Here is a 21707-nt window from a genome sequence, read left to right on the forward strand (position 1 = left end):
TCCAGGGCCGCTGCAACGTTGCTTGTACATAAATACTACTGCTCTCTCGCTTGCCCGCCTTCGGTTGCCGAGTGGTAGATAACAGTGTCAGCGCTGCCCCTCCGTCTTCGTTTCTCTCGTGCCTCCTGCTAACGCCTCTCCCAGCACCATGGCCCAACTCGATACCCTCGACATTGCGGTGCTGGCCATCCTGCTGGTCGGCACCATTGCCTACTTCACAAAAGGCACCTACTGGGCCGTCTCCGCCAACCCATACGGCAGCTCCCTGGCCACGGCCAATGGCGCAGCCAAAGCGGCCAAGTCCCGCAACTTCATTGAGAAGATGGAGGAAACGGACAAGAACTGCATCGTCTTCTACGGCAGCCAAACGGGCACCGCAGAGGACTATGCCTCGCGTATCGCCAAAGAGGGCCAGTCACGATTCGGTCTCAAGACCATGGTTGCCGATCTCGAGGAATACGAATATGAGAATCTCGATACTTTCCCCGAAGACAAGCTTGCCGTCTTCGTCCTGGCCACCTACGGCGAGGGCGAGCCCACCGACAACGCCGTCGAGTTTTACGAGTTTATCAGTTCCGAGGACGTCACCTTCTCCGAGGGCGGCGGCATCAACGACAAGCCTCTTAGCAAACTCAAATACGTCACATTCGGTCTCGGCAACAACACATACGAACACTACAATGTCATGGTCCGCAGAGTCGACGGGTTCTTGACAAAGCTTGGCGCTACCCGCCTGGGCTCCGCTGGCGAGGGTGACGATGGTGCTGGTACAATGGAAGAGGATTTCCTCGCATGGAAGGAGCCCATGTGGGCTGCTGTTGCTGAAAACCTCGGCTTGGAAGAGCGTGAAGCCTTGTACGAGCCCGTCTTCGAGGTTAACGAGAGGCCAGATCTGTCCCCTGAAGATGACACCGTCTTCCTCGGCGAGCCCAACAAGAACCACCTCGAGGGAAACCAAAAGGGCCCCTTCAACGCCAACAACCCCTACATCGCCCCTATTGTCGAATCCTACGAGCTCTTCTCCGACCCTAACCGAAACTGTCTGCACATGGAAATCAGCATCGCTGGCTCCAACCTGTCATACACTACTGGTGATCACATCGCTATCTGGCCTACCAACGCTGGCAAAGAAGTCGATCGCTTGTTCAAGATTCTCGGCAAGGAAGACAAGCGTCATACCGTTATCGCTGTTAAAGGTCTCGACCCCACTGCAAAGGTTCCCTTCCCTTCGCCGACCACTTACGATGCCGCCATCCGCTACCACATTGAAATCAACACTGCTGTCTCTCGTCAACTCGTCTCGGTCATCGCTCAGTTTGCTCCCAACGACGACATCAAGGCTGAAATTACAAAGCTTGGTAGCGACAAGGATTACTTCAAAGAGCAAGTCACCGATCGCAACCTCAACCTAGGACAGCTCCTCGAGATTACCGGAAAAGGCGCCATTTGGGAGAAGATTCCCTTTTCTTTCCTCTTCGAGACCATGGTCAAGATCCAGCCCCGCTACTACTCAATCTCCTCATCCTCGTTGGTTCAGAAAGACAAGATCTCCATCACTGCCGTCGTCGAGTCTATCGAGAAGCCAGGCGCGCCATACGCTCTCAAGGGTGTTACTACCAACTACCTGCTAGCCCTCAAACAGAAGCAGCACGGAGACCCCAACCCAGATCCCCACGGCCTCAACTATGCTATTACCGGTCCCCGCAACAAGTACGATGGTATTCACGTCCCCGTACATGTCCGCCACTCCAACTTCAAGCTTCCTTCGGATCCCTCAAAGCCCATCATCATGGTAGGCCCTGGTACCGGTGTTGCACCTTTCCGTGGATTTATCCAAGAGCGAGCTGCGCAAGCCAAGGCTGGCCAGAACGTTGGCAAGACTGTTTTGTTCTTCGGATGCAGGAAACAGGCAGAAGACTTCATGTATGCCGATGAGTGGAAAGTAAGTTCATATTACCCTTTATTGACTGCTTTTGCTGTTGCTAACATGGTGTGCAGCAATATCAGCAAGATCTTGGCGACAAATTCGAAATGCACACAGCGTTCTCTCGAGATGGCCCCCAGAAGGTCTACGTGCAGCACAAGATTGAAGAGAATGGCGAAGCCATCAACCAGCTGCTCGAGCAAAAGGCTTACTTTTACGTCTGCGGTGATGCCGCACACATGGCCCGTGAAGTCAACACCCTACTCGGCAAGATCATCTCCAAGTACCGAAACGTGTCCGAGACCAAGGGTGAGGAGATTGTAAAGGCCATGAGGGCATCGAATCAATACCAGGAAGATGTCTGGTCATGAGAGGCAAGACTAGAAATAAAAGGGCGTCTGGGGGGGATACAGCTTCTAGAACATGCATTTTCACGGTTAGATCTGGAGTGGACGACGGCGTTTGATCTAACAACAACATTTGGTCTTGGGCCGTTTTGGGTTTGGATTTGTCGCGCAATGGGTTCATTTAATGCTGCTGGAACGCGTACTTTGGCATAGCCTGCGATGCGAAGAGGTCGTTTAATAGATAACGACGCCTGTACTCTTTGCATGCTATCTCGCTCTGGGTAGGGTTGATGTAGGTGCTGCATCAGAATAAGAATATTGATCTCTGCACAGTCTCATGTAGTGGCGTCCTGCTGTGAAATGGACAAGTTCCGCTAGGCGTGACTCCTGGTACTGATTGGTTGTGGTCATGCAGTGACTTGTGTTGGGGTTGCTTCCTCTTGACCTTATCTCTTCCACCAACTTCCATTGCTATGCATACATACAGGCCAAGCCGGGACTAGCTGTTCACTCTGACCCTCGTGGTTCTCAGCAACGACTGCGCCGCGATAATCACCTATGCACCGCTCTGGACACAGAGCCTAGAGGCGGCCCCCAACGTTTTACTTTGCGTGCCAGGGCTGTCGCGTGGCAGGCCCCAATTGCTCAAAGTTGCAGGCATATATGGCTATATAGGCCACGAGTCTCAGGTCTGCGACAGGACATTACACAACAGTCCCGGTTAAGTGTCGTTTTCTGTATCTACCTGACCACGCATTGCATCCACAGTGACTTCGTTGACTGTAGGTCGACGTGAGCCAGTCACTCCCTGCCACCACCGGAGCATCTGCGGGGCGACTACTCAACATCATGCTGAACGCAGTGAGCCGAGGCTCCATGGAGTCTCTTCTACACGTCAGGGCTTGGTCATCTCTGCTTGTTGTACGGCGCCGTAGATGCGACCGACAAGGGCTTGGTCAGCCTCGCTGTCGTTTTTTTACGATTACGGTAGCGAGGAGATCCAGAATCCAGGTCTGAGGTTAGACTGAGTAACGTTGTTGAAGTCGTGACGGACCAAAGCTGAAGCAGCTCTCTACAAACCGGAACAAGCCATTACATGGACGCATGTGTGCCATGGACACGCGGCATCCAGCGGCCACACGACATGTAAAATTCTCTTGAACAGTCCTTACAGGCAGGCATGGCGTGGCCACTGACGAATGACGGTACCTTGAAGCGCCACTCTTACAGGGTTCCCTGGACTCTCTGATCCCTTTGCTACTTACCAGGCAAAAGTCGGTCGATTCTTATTCTGCGATATCGGCATGTGGCCACTACGCGAGCATGGATGTTTTAACAGCCGGGCAACGATTCGGATAGTTGCGCAGCAGGCTATGCGACACGGTAATCGTTTCGATAGCGCCCATGCACCACGCGAGGAAGCGGACGATGCTCCGTTTGTCAAGCTCGTATTACTTGAGTAGAAAAGATGGCTTCAAGTATCCACTTCCCGAGGACTGGAGAGGGGCACGTATACAATCCTGGTCAGTATGATCTCTTGCTCTGGCTGCACCTCAAGTCTTTCATGTGCTGGTCAAACTTGGATAGCCTCTCTCGTCACTAACTCCCGGGACATGCGTTGCACATATAATGTGGGCTTGATGGTTTTGTTTCTCGAGAAAATGACGTTGTGTGCACTGCTCGAAGGGGCTGGGTAGTCCCAAGCCTGTGGATCCGCCCTTGCATTTGCATTACCGTCACCGATAGCAGAAAACCGCCGAGTACCGAATATATTTGAAGGAAGGGAGCTGGTGACTCTCAATCCGGCGTCCCATAGGCTCTCATCACTCGAAGGCACTTCCTCAACGGTATCGTGCGGGTCTCCACGCATCCGCTTTGAGCTCTTGATCCACATCTTCACAGACGGCGCTGGCTGCACGGCACCGGCTCATCGCGCGGGTTACAAGCGTGCTGCACATGCACCGGCTGGGATGCTGTCACGGGTGGAAAACAAGCTGGCAAGATGATATGAAAGGAGGAGTGTCCTGTTTGTGTAGCATAACCAACACGATGCTTGCTAATAAGTCCTCAAACAGGAGCTACACACGTCTAAGAACATGGGAAACAGGTCTTTGCGCGAGTCCGAGGGCTGGATGGAGTGTACAAGTCACAAAACGACAAGTCAAATCCGCACCAGAAAGGGCAGTACGACGGATCTCAAGTGACGGAAAAGAGATATGTTAGTAGCGTTTAGATGTCCAGTGGCGATCAACGAAGCCTTGCGGTTGTGATTCTGTTGCAGCGCTTCTCAGCCCTGCTGCAAGGCCGGTGTGGCTGCATGTGCCGTTATTTCTGGTAGAAACTTGGCTGCTGCGGGGAGGGAGACGCCATGTCGTCTTCCTGCTACACACGGGGAGGTGACGGCTGCGTCCGTGGGATGCACGCAAGATACACAACGGCTGATACCACATCCTTTTACGGCTTTCGTGCTTCTCTCACGAGGCCAAATGCATCGTCATGCACAGATCCACGACGTAACGCCCTCATGTGATAAATTAGGCCAACATTCCGCCGGAGTGAAGAAGATGGAACAAAAGCCCGCACATTTCATGACTGCCAGATTCTGACATCAATACTTGCAATAGCTCTTTCAACAGTATTCTCTAAGGCATCTGCCGGTGCGACATCTAAACGGAATCCGCCGCCACCGGAACGCAGGTGCTTTCATCGTTGTTGTGTACGTGGATATCTTGTCGATACGATTGATTTTCCGGATTTGCATCGCTAGGAAGGTGAGTCCCTTTGCTCTCTACCTCCGTCTTGCTGGGCGGCTTCCCTGTCGAGGGCGAGGCTTCCACTTGTGTCTGCACCGCCATGTTCACCAAGACAACACCGCCGTGGCTCTTTCCCTTCTGCAACGCCTGGGCGCCGCCCTCTTGTACCACGTCTGGCTTCGTCCTCCCTTTTCTCTTCGTCTCTCCTCCACTCTTCTTCGTCTCCTTCTCACCAGTACGCATCAGTGGCCACATTCTTTGTAGCTTTTCGCCGGTCAGTCATCCATCTTAACACACCTCGATGCCTTGTTATCATCTATCGTGCCGATGCTGACGGTCCAACAGCTTTGGAGTCACTACCAGTCCCCCGCACATTGCAAAAGCTTGACATTTACGACCTGGTAAGCCCCTTTCACCATGCCAGGTGGCTCTTCACTTTCACCGTCTCGAGTCTACTAGCTCCCCAGCACTTCTCGAGTCACTATACGACGTCTTCCCCTTTCATTTTCATTCGTCACCATACGGTTCCACTACGTCACACCCCGCTCACTGGGAAAAGAGGCTAACCTTCTACTCAGAGCAACCTTCTTCTCTGCATCTCAGTCTTCCTGTTCGCACGCGTTGTTGAGACTCTACCTCGTCTTCCCCCGAGGTCCGCATCCTCAGTCTGCCCAGAACTACTCGCAGCTCAAGGACGCGACAACACTCTTTCCACAAACTGTCTTTTCTGTCTCCAGTCTATCTCCCTTGCAAAGCCACTGCAATGGCTGCCAACGGTCGTCAACAGAGCTACGTGGCTCCTAATGCCGGATACAAGGGTCAGCATATGCTCAACAATCAAGGTCATGGGTCCGCCCAATACCTCCCCCGAGGTCTGCCTATGTCCCCCCATGGTGACAATGGAATGCAAGGTCTGACAAACAACATGACAGCCCTCGGCATGCATGCTTCTTATGGATCATCCGGCACCTCCAAGCCTGCCACCTCTGTACTACCAGGCAGCTCTTCTGACTACGGCAACATCCCAATCTCCAACGGGCAGGGACTCTGGGTCCCAAACCAGCATGTCATTGGATCCATGTATCCCATGATACCTGGCGCTCAGCATCAAGCCGGTATGACGCCTTCTCCTGGCATGTATAGCCATGCCGGTACGTACGTTCAGCAGGCAGCATATCAATATGGCCAAGGCGTCATTGACAATAGCCCTGTCCCACCTGCTTGGGCGACTCGTATGTCATCAGCCGAGATTCCGTCGCTCATGACGCCTCGCCGTGACTCCATCTCTTCCAATGAGAACGACAACCCTGGCACGCCTCACGGCGGTGGAGGCATGTACCGTTACGGCAACAACACTGCTATCATGGATCGTTCTCCAAACGCACTTTACTTGAGCAGTGCTACTCCTTCTCCATCACAGTTGGTCCATCCCTACCAGGTCATGGCTCCGATACAGAAGCAGCAAACCATACCTACATTGCCTCCACATCTGTTGGCGCTGGTGCACCAAGAACCACCTATTCCTCGGGCTATTCCTGCTCCTAGCTCCCCACACAAGCCACTCGACCGTAGCCTGGAGAACAAGACTGGTGAAACGAACGTCTACATCCGTGGGCTGCTTCCTGAGACTACGGATGAGATGCTTCATATGTGGGGCAAGCGCTTTGGTGACATTCAGAGCTCCAAGTCCATCATTGACCTCAAGACCAATCTTTGCAAAGGGTAAGTGACTTATTACTCGTCATACCTCTGTGCTTACTGACTCGTTGATACAGATTCGGCTTCATCAAATATCATAACTTTGAGGATGCTGAGGACTGCATTCGCGGCTTTCACTATCTTGGATATGAAGTCAGCTTCGCTCGTGTATGTTCCAATTGCCCAAGCACTTATCATGACTTGCTGACCTCTTATAGGAATCCTTCTACTCCAAGCTCAAGAAGTTCGCCGATGAGAGCAACACCAATCTTTATGTGTCCAACATCCCCAAGAACATGAATGAGCATGTAAGTGACTGCAGAACTCTTCTTTTCTCGTCTCTAACAAAAACCAGGAACTCGCCTCAATATTCGCACCTCACAAGGTGTGTTCAAGCAGGATACTCCGTGACTCTTCTGGCACTGGCCGTGGCGTCGGCTTTGCTCGGTAAGAAATAACGCCTCTTGTCAGTACTCGAACATCACTAACCGTCACTAGTTTTGAATCTCGCGACATCTGCGACCTGGTCATTAAAGAGTTCAACAACACTCCTGTGTCTAAGCCTGGTGGCGAGGAACATCTCATTCAGATCCGCTTCTCAGATACACACGAGCAGAAGATGCTGAAGCAACAAACTGCTGCAGGCCGTGTATTTCGTGCTGCAGAGTATGAAGTCGGCGTTGCTCAGGCCAGGGCTCTGGGAACGCCTGATCGTTACCTTTCTGCGTCCCCGATTTCACCAGGCCACGCCAACGAATTCGAGATGTTCATGCGCGGCCAGCGGCAGCCATGGTCGCCCCCAGTACCATCTACACTGGGCCCTGCCAGGTCATCCGTATATTACATGCCCCAGGGTGGACCTATCAAGAGTGACGATGGTACTTCGGAGAATGGCGTTGAAGTCAAGACAAACCCCGCAACTCCAGTCAAGGCTGACGACAAGTCGGCTTCACCAAGCCGGTTCTCCAACCGCAACGACTGAACGCACATCTTTCCAGGTCACCTTTCACGTACCTATTCTTCACAACTGCTGTGTCAGCATCGAACTGCGGTATTCTCTTGGAGACTTCTTTGGCAATGGTCGCATACTATGAGCACGAGCTGCCTGGAACCCGTTATCTCAATGCGTCACATCGCAGCACTGTGTCTGAAGCTTTGAGCTTTTGACATTCATCTCTGCAGCCCATTCTCGTCTCTATCTTCACACCGTGGGGCCCTTAATACTTTTGTCCTTGACCTCGGCACCTGGAACATATCCTTCTCGTCCAGATCAGGCTCGCGTTCCCCTCTAATGGCTATGCTTGGGCGGCTTCTTCTTTCACATTTTAGAAGTATTTGTTAGTATCTGGGCAAACCAGTGAACCAAAAAGATGTTAGGATGTTAGTCGGGATATCTCTTTTGTTTCTTCATCGATGGCGACGGCAGGATTCATACGGGTGGCTTCTATGGTCGAATTTGTCGTAGCTTCGATAGTTCTTCGTATGATGCATTTTCTTGGTACTGTTTAATTTGACCATGGTTGCCGTTGAAGGCGTATGCTTGACTTTGGTGCTCTATGACTGCGCACAACCCAGCTCTCGTTGCCGTTGTGGGAGCATAGGCTATCACGGTCAGGCCGTACCCTGCTGTCATTACGTGGGCAAAGATTGATTCTTCGTGAGGGGTTGTCAATGATGGCCTTGACTGCTTGTCAGATGGATTGCCCATGATTTTGGATACATTATACAGGATACAACATACGTATACGTCTTGACGAGATGGTAATCTGTAATTGCCACTTCAGTATGCATATTCAACAGTTGACCTTATTCCTAACGTGCAATTCCTTCAATCACTGTAGTTTCCAAAAAGAAGACAATATAGACACGGTGCAAAAGGATATGATGCAAGGCAGAAGGGCAACAAACCCCTGCGTAAATCTATTAGGATGTACAAAAGTGCCGATTGTGCACAAATGCTGCCCATGTTCTACAAAACGATAAAAAGGGAAACGCAGAAGCGGGCCAATAATCATGTCACGTTTCTTTTTCGTTCCTTTCCTTTGATCTTTTCCTTTTTTGGCTTTGATCGTGTCGCTCAGTCTTCCCATTCTGGGTTCTATAATTGTTTACGTTAGCGTTTTTGCATCATTGAGAAATTTAAAAGGAGTTAGCTTACCTTGCGCAGAATGACCACACCTTCTAGTACATTTGTTAGGCTGAGGTACTTCTCGTCCTCCAGTTCCGCCCTCTCGCCGTGTGCTAGGAGCACCGGTGTGCTCTGTGTTTGCCATCCAGTGATGGTCTTTGGGCGACCGGCCTGACCCACAATGTCTACTGCTTGACCAACGCGCACGTTGACTGTGAGTGGCTTGAGTTCCTCATCGAGAGTAATGAGGAAGCGCGGTGACATGGCGGTAGCCAAGTAGTAGAGGAGGTAGTGTGAGTCGCCGGCAACGAAGGACTTGGCATCAATGAGAGACACAAGGACGGTAAGGAGACCTGAAGCTGCGACGCGAGACAGGACCTGGCGGTCAGTGTGGAATGGGTTGAGCGAGAGCGTGCCCTTGCCAGCATGCAAGAGACCTTGCGCTATGCGGACCATGAACAACGCGTTGGGGTCGCGGTGGTAGTAGCTGGCTAATTGTCGTAGAAGTTGTGCCAAACGAGCGTTGTTGGTACCGGCACCGCAGAGACCCATGGCAAAGATAGCGTTAATGGCGACATCGTTGTCGTTGTCGTGAGAGTATCTTGAAAGGGTGTCGTAGACCTTCATCTGTGGATTGCTAGGGCTGATGAGACCCAGAGCAAGAGGCACAGCCTTACGGATGTTAGCCTCGCCATAATGCATCAGGTGACCGAGGGTGCGCAGAATCATCTCTTGGCCGACATCCTCGCCCATGGCGACTAGTGAAAGACCAATGACCGCGTATGATTGAAGGAGCTCGTCGCCCTTCTTCTCCTCGCTCTCGTCCTCAATGTGCTCATTGCAGATATGTAGCAGTTGCTGGATCTTCAGCACAGCACCAGTACCCGCCCACGCACACACCTCAGTGAGTACAGAGGCAGACTTGGCCATGGGGTGGTCGAGCGCCTTCAATGTTTCCAGAATGACGTCAACCTCTTCTTGTTGGCCAAAGAAGAGTAGAGCAAGACCAAGGGCCATGAAACGAGTCCACTTGTCCTTGAGTTGCTTGGTTCGGTCCTCGTCCAAAAGAGTGTTCATCAGGGCGTCTGTGACGTCTCCATTGGCGGAGCCGACAAAAATCATTCCAAGAGACAATGCTGCCATGGCGGAGAGCTGCATGTCCAGAGTGGTGTCACTGACCACTGGCAAGAGGACGTCGAGGAGGTCTTCTTTGTTCGACCCCGCGTATGCAAGACCAAGACCCATGATGGCAGCCAAGCGAATGTTCTTGTTCTTGGAATTTATGTTGTCCTCGTCTCCCAGGAGAGCCATGGCGGGGTCAGAGTCCATTCGTACTCCAGAGTTGAAGATACCAGTGGCGAGCATGGCACCAGCCTTGACCATGTCCTCTTCGACTTGGGTGTAGGGGTCAATTCTGTCAAGACCTTCTTCCACATCCCAGAGCATAAGCATACCCATGGACGCGGTTGTTGAGAGCATACCCTCGTCTTTGGTCTTCCATACCCAGCTAGTCTTAGTAGCCTCACCCAGCATGAGCTTGTCGTTAGCATAACCCGCATTGACAAAGGCATTGACAAATGCGGAAGCGAGGTTGTGTCTGGCGGAGTCGGTGTTGGTGAGGCCGGCGGTCCTGCTACTCTCGAGATGCGTCTTGTAAATGTCGTCAGGAGACTTGGGGTCCAGGATGTTTAGCTCTTTGCCAAGCGCTCGGAAGTGATCAGGCAAGCGGGTGTTGTTAAGACACTCCTGCAATTCAGGGTCTTCGTCCTCGGATACGTCGAACCATATCCGCTGTCGCCCGCAAAGGAAGGCCATTTGCCTGCGAATGGACTTGTCCTTTGTGGCATCAAAAGCTTCTTGGATCAGCTCCTTCTCGTGTAACCGTATGGCTATTGCCATGGCCTGTGTGTACTGCTTGTATTTGGCATAGATGCGGTAGGTGGTGCGGAGGAACTTGTCATTGTCCGGGTATGTGAGCAGGGGTACGTTGCTATGACGGTTAGTAAAGTGCACTACAGTACATCTTGAAGAGTCCATACCTGACCATGTAGAGCGCTACCCTCGAGTATGTGTTTTCATCAACGTATTGCTCAATTTGGTCAATCATCTCGAGCTCGGACAGGATATCGACAGCGTCGGCCTCGGCATTGTGCTTAAGGAAGAAGGGAACGAGGGTCGAGGCGAGGTCGGTCACATCGTCGGTGGATTTGTCGTCATTGAGGCGGTTCTGGTATTCGGAGCCAATTTCAAGCGCAAGGTGGCGCATGTACTCGTGGCCCCATGAGCCGAGATCTGTGGAGGGGGCTTCGAGGCGGTACTTGAGGCAGTCCAGGCGCTCCTCGTCGGAGTATGTCATTCCCAGAACGGACATCATATCGGCAAACGATTGCTTTTTCTCCAATTAGCCTGTCTTTGCGCCCTTGAGCAGCCACATCAACGTACCTTGTTCTCACCGGCTGGCCATGATGCGTAGGCCTTCTCTAGGCTCTCGTAGTGTGGTCGGAGGAATTTGAGCGGCTTGGGCACAGCGGTCATGGAGCTCGTCGATGTCTTGATGAATTCCTTGATCTGGTCGAGTGCGGGCTTGTACAGGCTGGTGTCGGATCCCTAGAAGAGGACAAGGTCAGCGCATGCTGCGGGGAGCACGGGAGAGACAGCATCACATACCAGTATTCGGTCTGCAAGCATGTCCAGGTCGCTCTTGAGCTGTTGATCTTCCTCGCTAAGCTCCTCTGTTGTTGACCGTCAGTATATAATCTCCGAGATAGCTACCATCTCAGCTTGATTGCAAGCCAAACATACCGCCAGTCGTCGCCACGCCGCCCTTCTTGTCCTCTGCATCGGGCTTTGCGTCCTTGCTCTTGTCTGCATCGTTTGCGGCTGGCGCCTTGCCCTTGCCTTTGTCGGCAGTCGTGGGCTTCTTGTCGTCGTCCTTAGCCATGTTGATTACGATATGTCGCTACCACCGGCGGCGAACTATGTCTATTGTGCGGGGAGATAGCGGCGTCGACGGCCGGTAATGAGGGGACTGCGTTTGGTGATGGGAGATGTATACGCGCCACTCGAATGAAACGGGAGCAGCTTTAAGGCTGGTGAGAGGGAGTGGTAATGGGCGGATTGATGTCAACGAGGCAGCTCTTGCGTTCGCGTACCACTTCCGCCGCGCTAGGGCCAAGCACCGTCCGCCGATGATGAGCTGCGGCGGCGGCAGCAGGCGCTCAGACCCTCTCTCGCCTTAGAACCATCCAAAAATTATATTCTTCCACTCACCCCAACCCCAGCAACCTCCTTCACCTTCACCCGGACAGCCGTCGGAATACGCCTGCCATGAAGCTCAACGTCAAGAACATTCGCTACCTGACCGCCGATGACTGGCGCGTCCTGACTGCGGTATGCGCCCGCAGCCCGTGTCTTCGTCTGTGTCTATGGTGGGGGGACTAACGCTGATCAAGACCATGACAGACAGAAATGGGCAGTCGAAATCATGAGATTGTGCCCACGCCTCTGATTTCCCAGATTGCCGCTCTCCGCTCAGGCACTGGCGTTCACCGCTGTATTTCCAATTTGGCCAAAATTGGCCTCATCGCAAAAGTCCGCAATGCCAAATACGACGGCTACCGCCTGACGTACGGCGGCCTCGACTACCTCGCCCTACACACCCACCAGAAGGCCGCTACCGTCTACTCGGTTGGCAACCAGATTGGCATAGGCAAGGAGTCGGATATTATTGTGTGTGCCTCCGAGACGGGCAAGCAGCTAGTTCTTAAGATCCACCGTCTGGGCCGCATATCCTTCCGCACAGTCAAAGCGAACCGTGACTATCTGCGGAACCGCCAAGGTGGCTCGTGGATGTACATGTCGCGTCTCGCCGCCCTGAAAGAATATGAGTTCATGAAGGCGTTGCGAGCCGAGGGCTTTCCAGTCCCCGAGCCTGTCGGCCAGAACAGACACACCGTCGTCATGAGCCTCATCGATGCCTTTCCCATGCGCCAGATCTCCAAGGTCGGAAACCCTGCGCCTCTCTACGCTGAACTCCTCGCCCTCATTGTCCGTCTTGCACAATATGGTCTGATCCACGGAGACTTCAATGAATTTAACATCCTTGTCGAGGAACGCACAGAAAAGGACGGCAACGTGACCCTGGTACCTACGCTTATCGATTTCCCGCAAATGGTTTCCATCGACCACGCCAACGCCGAATACTACTTTGACCGCGACGTTGCCTGCATAAAGCGTTTCTTTGATCGTCGTTTTGGCTTCACAAGTGACGAGCCCGGCCCGTTCTTCAAGGATGCGACAAAGAAGCTGGTCAAGAGGTTGGATGTCGAGGTGCAGGCCTCTGGTTTCAGCAAGAAGATGGCAAAGGAACTGGAAATTTACATGAAGGAGCACGGTATTGACGGTGACGCTGTAAATGCCGAATCAGGTGTGGATGGTAACGAGCCTGGTGACGAAGATGAGGATGAAGCTGGTCTTGAAGAAGACTACGGCGAGACTGAAGACTACAATGACAATGAAGGTGGACCAGTTGGTGACGATATTTCTGCTGAAACCGAACTGAAAGACGACGGCAAGCAGCATGCATCCACAACACTCGCTTCTCAAATGACAATCCTCGAGATTAGAGACAACGACCCCCTACCAGACCTCAACGACATCAAGCCACCTCCACCATCTGGTCCTACAATAACAACAAAGGCGGCTAAGAAGAAGGCTGGATGGGCCTTGTAAATCCGTCCGACCTACACCTTCAATTTCATCACTCCTCCTTTTTCAGCGATACCCACGATTCCACACTGCTTAGGCACTTGCATCTAAAAAAGTAAGATTTTGAGATATACATAGACAAGAAAGAGAAATACAATGCATGATTGCATGATATCCATTTATCCATCTACCGCTCACTTCTACATTACCATCCCACATGCTCTATATCTCTCTCCTGTATGCATCGCCTCCGCTTCCATCGTATGAGTTTCCATTCAGCACACAACCAATATGACTCTCCATCCACCCTTACCCCAACAACACAAACACATCCGCAAACACACCCTCCTTCCCCAACCTATCCCTCGCATACTTCTCCTTATCCCTCCTCACCTCCTTCTCCCACGCTCTATCTTCCTCTTTGCGCACCTTCTTCTTCCTCTTTTCCTCCTCATCCATGATAGCGCGGTACGTCACGTACCACTCCGGTTGCCCCGTACTACTACGAGCGCCGCGTGTGTTTTTGTTGGATGAGCAGTGTACCCCAATAGAGTATTTTGGTGGCTCGAGGCGAGACATGTGCTGGGGTTTAGGTTTGCGGGATAGATGCAAGATAGAGGTGACGCTAGGGGAGGATACGTAGCGGGATACAAGACTCGGAGTTCTGCGAGTGTCTTTTGGTTTCCTGGTTGTTGATTTGGGTTTGGGTTTGGGTTTGGGTTTGGGGTTGGGTTTGGGTTTGGGTTTTGTGTTATTTTTGCGGAAGAGAGAGGTAGTTGAAGTACGGGGCTGGTTGGCTTGAGCCTTTGGTTTGGCAAAGAGGTTTGAGTAGTGTGAAAGCATGGTGAGAGTTGGTTCAGTTGATTGGGTTGATAGGGTTGACTGAGTTGACTGAGTTGGTCGATTCGGTTAAATGAGTTAAGTAAGTTGAGTGAGAAAGCAAAGGAGTATCAGTACTGCTGGAGTGATTTTATAGTGAGTGTGCACATCGTGTTTGTTCACTCGCGGGCCCGATTACATGCGGTCATATGAGCCGGTTTCACTCACGCTTCTTTACCATTCTGGGAATACATAGACCATTCCGGTCAAGGTTTTGGGGTATTCCGGAGGCCAGTTAGTCACGTTGATGAGCTGCAGAGGCTACTGGTGATAGCAGAGTTATGGATTTATGTATACAACAACCGCAACAAAACGATATATCTCGTCTTGAAGTGGTCTTCTTCTTGAAAACTGAGAGATACCAAATTGTCTCTATTGGGTATCATAAGCCAGTGCCACCTTGTACAAAATAACGTTTTGCCGTTAATAGCCTGTTGCTGAGTGGCGATCCAGACCAACCAATACACAAACCGTCCCGAGACCGCGGAAATGGTCTTGGCACTCACCCTGTTCTTTGATTCACGGTGATTTGCCTCATCATGTGCTGCGTTAGTCGTGGCGGGGACGCTAAGTGCGCGGAGTGAAGATTTCCACATCGAGGTAGTTCCTAACACTAACATGAGTAACTTTCACTATGCCGTTGGACTTGGCGAAAGGATCAGCTGAGTAGATATATTCGGAGCGTGTGAGGAGTTTGGTGCTCAGAGAGGGCTCAGAACCATATCTTGATCAGCTCCTCCGAGACTGCAGACGGAGTGAGGACGCCTGACTCAGTGATGATTCCAGAGATCAAATCTGGAGGCTGTTTTTGGGTCAGTACATCATGTATGAACTGTACGATGCGAAACTTACAGTGAAATCAACGGCGTCATGTGCGTCGAGCGGAGCGACTGTCGAGCCTTGTTTTGCAGTCATGTCAGCAATGGCCTCGTCGAAGACATTACGCTGCTCTTGTTCACCCTTGATATTTTGCTCAGCCTTGTTTTCCTCGGCCACCTTGAAGTCCAAGACTTTCTGCTCGATTGGCAAGTCGAACTGGCTCAGCGGGTAGAGCCTGACGAACTTGTGGCTCTCGGCCACGACGTAGAATGGCTTTCCCTTGCTCTTGGCCAGCACGCCCAGCTGGTATGTTCCCATGCGCGATATTATTCCTCCGTTTTCTACAACTCCTTCGGCGCCCACAATGATCATGTCGACCTTGCCCAACGAGTATGCAACTGCCGAGTCTGGGATCGTGGCCACCGGTACGTTGTGTTCTCGGAGATCGGCAACCGTCTGTAACCCCTCCTTTGAATCGAGCGAGCTTTCAGATGGCAGGACATATACGACCTTGAAGCGGAGAGTGCTTGATTCGGCCGCCCTTCTCAATAGCGCACCCACTACTCGCGAGCCACCGTTTGTAAGCACAGTGCCGCCGTCCCGGATGAAGTGCTTGCCAAAACTGGCTATCTTCTCCCTGCTCTGCTTTGCTCTGTCCACAAACAGCTTTCCGTTAGAGAGCAAGTGGTTTCGTATCGCACGGAAATCATCTTCTGGGCCCAGATTTAGGCTGGCGGGGCGGTTGAGGGTGGTAATAAGATAGCGCTGGAAGAGGTCGGTGCCGGCAGAGAGAGATATGGGGTTTGCGATTGAAGCCTTCAGCGCGGCAGTGTGGCGTTCGAGAAGATCGAGAGTCTCGGCGACGGTTGACACGGAACTTTGTGCGATTGCTTCGACGAGCGCCTCGATGGCCGCGACGGGCATAGTAAGCTCGGGATCATCTTCTAGGATTCGACGATAGGTCGCGACAATGTCGAAGTCGGGCTTCGTCTTGGCCGCAGGTTCTGCACTCATTTTGGCGGTAAAATGTGGGTGTGTTACTATTTCGTAGACTTTTGGATATTTTGTAGGGAGGGGTCGTCGGCGATTGAGTCATTCGCCAAGACCAGAAGATCAACTCCGACCATAGTTTCCCCAGATTTCATCCAGACCTGCTTCCGAGACAAACACCACTGAACTCAATCCCTGGTTATGTATACATTGTCAGGGCCTTCTCGGAATGATTTCGTCTATTGCGGACATATCAGTCTATGAAAGTTAATCATTCACAATGGCCACGTTCATCGCATGCAGTCATTTGTGTCCATCACAACCCGGTACCCTAAACACGAAATGCCCCGTCTTTGATCCAACAAAACTGATATCGGCCTTTCATCTGCCCTTACTCCTGGTACGTATTCCCACGCTACTGCATGATATGAAAATTGGAGCCATTCCTTGTACCTTTTGCGGAGTACTGTGGGAATAGAACGAAGTCGATGTTTGACAAACAAGTGCCGTGCTTGCCTCAAAAGTTTCCGGATTTGACAGCTACAGTGGTATGCGAAGTCAAACTAAGGATGTTCTACTACAGTGGCGAAAGTCATTGCAGCGGTCACGCGTAATGACGCTTGCGATGTCTTCTTCGACAAAACCATCTTAATCTAGGGTCTATGAGCAGAAATCAACCACATATAAGGTTTACAACATGATTACAGGGTCTTTCAAGCCTTGGAATAGCCTGTACTCAACCATGGGTGGTCCTCACCCTCACAACAAACAAATGGGTTACTAATCGTATGTGGTGCACTCACACTTTCTTACCCTTCTGTCACGATGATCCCGCAACATCGATCACGAGAGTTTTCTCTGCGTCCATATTTTCTGCGAATTATATAGCATCCGCTCTTTGTAACTTTCTCAGTTACTTTGGTTTCCGATCTTACCCCAGACATGGACTACCCCCCAGCCAGCCCCCACCAGACGCCTCCCCATTGCCGGAAGGCGAACAGAGTTTCACAGCTGATTGAATACTATCAAAATTTGTCTAATTCTTTGCCCTCGACTCCAAAGACTCCTGTTAAGAAGAAACTTATTATCGAGCCGGGCCCATCATCAGCAGCTAGTCTGGTCAAACGCCCGACAACTCCATCTGAAGCACTGGAGACTGAATTGCCTCAGTCCGACAGTCATTCAACAGCAGTTCCCTCTCCCCTATTCTCTAAAAAAGCGCGTGAGAGACCAAGGAAAATGCTGCCTACCTCGTCAGCGCAGGACTTTACCATTACAATTCCGATCACGGTCACTCTTCTAGCCAAGGCTTATTACAAAAACTGCCGAGAATAGGCAATAGGCCTCACACGAGTTCGCTTGAATCCGGGTAAGGAATCTGCGGCATATTTCTAACCCCGAATTGTAAGATCGTATTCAGCGGTCAATGTTGAATAGACGTTGAGATCACCCGGCACGTCTACTACGTCACCAGAAACGCCGCCTGGAGCAAATCCTATTCGTATGGCTCGCGTCGCCAGTGGACTGGAATTTATATACAGCCAATGTAATCCGCACCTCAAGAGCAGCAGCAACATGCGTTGCACTTGGAGACCGACGTGACCTCTTCTGCGGGGTGGTGGATCACTAGGGACTACACTTCAGAAACACACGCTTCTCGTTCTGTTAGTCCAATTACCTGTCGCGAGACACGATAAGAACCAATGACTGAAGATCAAGTCCCAAGGTCTGCTCAATCTATCAAGGATCATGAGGATGTTCCACACTCGGCCCACGACCTGGATGACGTTACCGGACCTGATTGGATGTTGGGTGAGGAGATCAAAGACGCGCCGAAAGTTCTTGAAGACCCTCGTCTATTTTTAGCTATTGATAGTCACAGGAGTTCGGGGGATTTACTAGAAGTCGGTTTGAAGAGGAGGTTGTATAGAGTAAGCCGAAAATTGAAGAACCCTCGAATAAGTGAGAGAACTATAACACATTGATACTCAAAGAACGCCCTTGTTCGAAGCGTTGACCGCAGTATTGCGGAGTCAAATTCCTGGCCTCCATCCGGGGAAGATTCAGCAAGAATTCTTCGACGGATAAACAATATGTGATGTTCTTGTATGATGACGCGTTTTACATGGGGCCCGACGTCATGCGCCAACGAAACTTCAGGGCTTCTGTGGTTGTAGCTCACATGATTGTAAGCCAGCTTCCTACCCAAACTAGCATTACCAGAAAGGAACGTGTTTTGGACCAGTCGATTTGCAGAGTTCATACAGGTCGAAAGAATATATGTTGATCTCCCAGGTCAGCAAGCACCCATTGACTGATAATTACCACTACCACTCACACGCGTCACTTTCCTGACCTCCCGTACAACATGACAATAATATCAGAAGTCGCCTCTAAAGTGAAGGATATTTGCTTAGTACCTCCTACGGAAGAGGAAACATCCTCATCAAAACAAAATCTCAAAAATTCAAAGCAGTCCCAGCCGGAACCGAAACGGCCCGTCCTCGAGATCACGTCCTATGACCGCTTCACTCCACCAAGTCCGACACCCGACCTTGAATACGACTGCCGCATAACCAACAACCCATCTGAAGAACTCCGTAAAACATGCACGGGGCTCGATGCCATTTTGCAAGAAGAGCTTATGAGCCGGAGCTCGTTTAGCAACATGGTTACACGGGCGGAAAGCGACATTAGACGTCTTATGGAGGTGGAAGACGTGAGGGCTCTTCGGGCAGGTGAGACGGCTATTGTGAGGGTAGGATGTCTCTGCGGGAGCGGACATCATCGCAGTGTAGCGTTTGCAGAAAAGCTGGGACAGGTGCGGTGGTGTGAGCAAGGGGAGTGGGAAGTCAGGGTCTCGCATCGAAATCTCACCAGTGGAGTAGAGGAGATGAAGCGGATTAAGAGTGAGAAGAGCAAGATGAGGGAAAATAAAGAGATAGAAAAGAAGGACATACATGGTTGTGCTGGAGGAGCGGCGCAGAAATAAGTTGAAGATGACTATGACTGGAATCTGCAGGGATCACATGGCGTTATTCAAATCGAAGACAACCTACCTTTGATACATCTATGGAGTCCCAGAAAGTTAAAAAAAACGGCTCATACAACTCCTACGCTGCACCGCCTTTCGACAGCTCAAGCATCGTCATAAACGACTCGGACAGCGAAACCTCAGAGGCATTACGACCCACCTGTGCATTCTCAAACTGTCTCATGTCCCGCTCCTCCTCCTCCTCCTCCTCCTCCTCCTCCTCCTCCATCACCACCACCAACAACCGCCTCTTCTTATCCTCAGCCTGTCGCATTTCCGCATCTGCCGCCTCTTTTGAGTTTGTCGCCCACGGACCAATCCTATCCACCCTCCTCTTCATTGCATCCGTCTTGCTCTCGCCCTCGCGTTCGACGGCCTTCTTTTCCGCCTCTTCCTCCGCTTCTTTCATCGCGATCCTAACGCCATGCTCTTCCTGTCAGATCCGCCATATATCGTCGTCCCATGAGTCGCGCTTTGCTGCGGGTTCGTACTCAGCCCACCATCTCATTACCCCACGGTCGATCATGTCGAGGTTGAAGATGCGCCGATGCCATGCTTTGACATGTTTGAGTATGGCGTTGTTTCGAGTAGTTATGACAGGGTCAGTTGGAGGTGGTAGAGCAATGTACTCAGCCGTTATTTTGTGGCAGCGTGGAACGTAAGGGTGTTCGAGCCAGACGGGGTTTTTTTTGGTAGTACCAGTATGGGATGGTGATGACGATCATTGCGGATGATGGTGTTCTGTTGGTGTAAGGGGGCTTGGTGATCAAATTGACTTTGATTAGTATGAGGATATCATGGGATTATGGGTGTTGTATAATATAATGGTAACGGCTCACTGATAGTTTATACATGGTGCGGTCTGTTTGCCAGTACATGTTCAGGTTTGTTATCTTCACTTTGTTTTCATCATTCACACTGTCACTCTGGCTCTACACACGGATTATGTTCACAACAGGGCCGGAAATGCGCAAGTGAAAAGGATGAGGCAGTATGACCTGCTGTGCCGTGATATATGATTCACCCCTTGCGTAATGTACCTGTATGTCCAAAGTTAGTAGCACTTCATGCTGAACAGCACTCTACACCCTCGCTATGCTTGAGCACACTCATATCTATAGTCTCTGACTATAGGAGCACTCTAATGGAACGCAATATTCTAACAGTTAGCTGTCTCCGTGTACTTTGCAAAGATCATAGCGCTCTCTCCGAGTTCTGCTCAGAGATGGTGAATTGTTGTTCGGTACTGTCCATCGAATCAATTGTGAATACGGGGGGTTCAAGCACCTCCTGTCAACAGCCAAGAAGCAGAACACATGAATTCAATGACGTATCTCACGATCACTCTTCCACTCTGTGCCAAGCATTCACTCAATTGCTGGCACTTGAACAACGCAATGGTTGTTATCTGAATGCATGATCGTGAAAACAATCACTCCACAACGATGAGGTGCAGTGCTTGGTGCATGCAGACACTTCAGCGCCGCGGCTCACGAGACCGACTGGCTCGGACTTCTTCCTAGAAAACATCCAAAGCTGTCTCACCTGTATCGTGGGTTCGCCTCACCTTGTGATAACGTTATTTCTTTTTCCTTCGCCATCACCCTGTTCCATCGGTACGTTTGTATGCATACACTCACGATCCCAAGAGCCAAGTACTGCCCAATATCCTCACGTTGTCACGCTGGCATCATATCTACATCTTGCCAGATCAATCGCTATAGAGGTAGAGAGGTTCTAGCCTCTTATCTCTGGTAACACCCACACCGCTCACACAGGTAGTTCCTGCCAAAAAAAAACAATGAAGCATGGACCACACATGGTGAAGTCAGGCGTCATCCAGCCTCGGCATCGAGAACGTCAGGGTTTTGGGCATCGGTGCCGATGGTACTTTGACATGCACACTCCACAACCTTGGCATTCTTCGCGTGCGGATGCAAGGAAAGATGCATTGTGCAGTAAGTACAGCAAAGAGTTGCATATGTGTAAGATGAACCCCCGTCCCCCCCCCCCAAAACGCATGTAGAGATAGGAATGGGAAAAACAAAAAGCCTGGATAGGCATAGTAGTAACCGTGCGTGTGCGAGGTTGTCTACGTGGCCCAACTTGACTGACTCTTATTGAACATTAAGGTTTTGGGGGCAACGGGCAGCAACGTATCACACAGACATGCAAGAAATACAATGTGTGCTTCGATGGTGGGAACCTGTTTGTAGTACGCACATCGTCATCACCGACTTTGCATCACATGATATACTCACATAGTTCGTCCCCGTAAGCTAGTAGTAGTAAACGAAAGGCAGAAGCGAGAGAGATCCAGACTTTCGGTCAGGCAGCCTTTTTCTTTTCTTTTTTTGCTGCCTCACGCATGACGATGCATCCGAGTATCCGAGCTTGTGCAGGCCCGAACCCTACCCATACATGTATT

General features: G+C 51.2%; 9 protein-coding genes across 9 annotated transcripts; 5 read left to right on the forward strand and 4 right to left on the reverse strand.

Annotated features, from left to right (window-relative positions):
* Window positions 1-148: 148 nt before the first annotated feature.
* On the forward strand, window positions 149-2295 carry COCVIDRAFT_106524 (hypothetical protein; the record flags this gene model as incomplete). Its single annotated transcript, XM_014698353.1, has 2 exons — window positions 149-1942; window positions 1999-2295. 2 exons carry the CDS (start codon window positions 149-151, stop codon window positions 2293-2295), a joined length of 2091 nt encoding a protein of 696 aa, XP_014553839.1.
* A 3492-nt stretch (window positions 2296-5787) lies between these two features.
* COCVIDRAFT_28991 (hypothetical protein) lies at window positions 5788-7704 on the forward strand (the record flags this gene model as incomplete). Its single annotated transcript, XM_014698354.1, has 5 exons — window positions 5788-6746; window positions 6800-6890; window positions 6941-7030; window positions 7078-7169; window positions 7221-7704. The coding sequence occupies 5 exons, from the start codon at window positions 5788-5790 to the stop codon at window positions 7702-7704; spliced, it is 1716 nt and encodes a 571-aa protein (XP_014553840.1).
* Window positions 7705-8799: 1095 nt separating this feature from the next.
* COCVIDRAFT_28992 (hypothetical protein) lies at window positions 8800-11791 on the reverse strand (the record flags this gene model as incomplete). The annotated part of the gene is made up of 6 exons (XM_014698355.1): window positions 8800-8820; window positions 8881-10840; window positions 10890-11239; window positions 11293-11457; window positions 11518-11582; window positions 11653-11791. The coding sequence occupies 6 exons, from the start codon at window positions 11789-11791 to the stop codon at window positions 8800-8802; spliced, it is 2700 nt and encodes an 899-aa protein (XP_014553841.1).
* A 386-nt stretch (window positions 11792-12177) lies between these two features.
* Window positions 12178-13581, forward strand: COCVIDRAFT_40168 (hypothetical protein; the record flags this gene model as incomplete). Its single annotated transcript, XM_014698356.1, has 2 exons — window positions 12178-12240; window positions 12313-13581. 2 exons carry the CDS (start codon window positions 12178-12180, stop codon window positions 13579-13581), a joined length of 1332 nt encoding a protein of 443 aa, XP_014553842.1.
* Window positions 13582-13866: 285 nt separating this feature from the next.
* On the reverse strand, window positions 13867-14400 carry COCVIDRAFT_40169 (hypothetical protein; the record flags this gene model as incomplete). Its single annotated transcript, XM_014698357.1, has 1 exon — window positions 13867-14400. The coding sequence occupies one exon, from the start codon at window positions 14398-14400 to the stop codon at window positions 13867-13869; it is 534 nt and encodes a 177-aa protein (XP_014553843.1).
* A 748-nt stretch (window positions 14401-15148) lies between these two features.
* COCVIDRAFT_18319 (hypothetical protein) lies at window positions 15149-16269 on the reverse strand (the record flags this gene model as incomplete). Its single annotated transcript, XM_014698339.1, has 2 exons — window positions 15149-15238; window positions 15289-16269. 2 exons carry the CDS (start codon window positions 16267-16269, stop codon window positions 15149-15151), a joined length of 1071 nt encoding a protein of 356 aa, XP_014553825.1.
* Window positions 16270-17187: 918 nt separating this feature from the next.
* On the forward strand, window positions 17188-17580 carry COCVIDRAFT_18320 (hypothetical protein; the record flags this gene model as incomplete). The annotated part of the gene is made up of 1 exon (XM_014698340.1): window positions 17188-17580. The coding sequence occupies one exon, from the start codon at window positions 17188-17190 to the stop codon at window positions 17578-17580; it is 393 nt and encodes a 130-aa protein (XP_014553826.1).
* A 1033-nt stretch (window positions 17581-18613) lies between these two features.
* On the forward strand, window positions 18614-19237 carry COCVIDRAFT_28996 (hypothetical protein; the record flags this gene model as incomplete). The annotated part of the gene is made up of 1 exon (XM_014698358.1): window positions 18614-19237. One exon carries the CDS (start codon window positions 18614-18616, stop codon window positions 19235-19237), a length of 624 nt encoding a protein of 207 aa, XP_014553844.1.
* A 121-nt stretch (window positions 19238-19358) lies between these two features.
* COCVIDRAFT_106606 (hypothetical protein) lies at window positions 19359-19955 on the reverse strand (the record flags this gene model as incomplete). The annotated part of the gene is made up of 2 exons (XM_014698359.1): window positions 19359-19712; window positions 19791-19955. Coding segments are annotated over 2 exons (519 nt in total), but the record flags the coding sequence as incomplete, so codon positions are not given.
* Window positions 19956-21707: the final 1752 nt, after the last annotated feature.

Source organism: Bipolaris victoriae (assembly GCF_000527765.1).
Source record: "Bipolaris victoriae FI3 unplaced genomic scaffold scaffold_79, whole genome shotgun sequence".
NCBI lineage: Eukaryota > Fungi > Ascomycota > Dothideomycetes > Pleosporales > Pleosporaceae > Bipolaris > Bipolaris victoriae.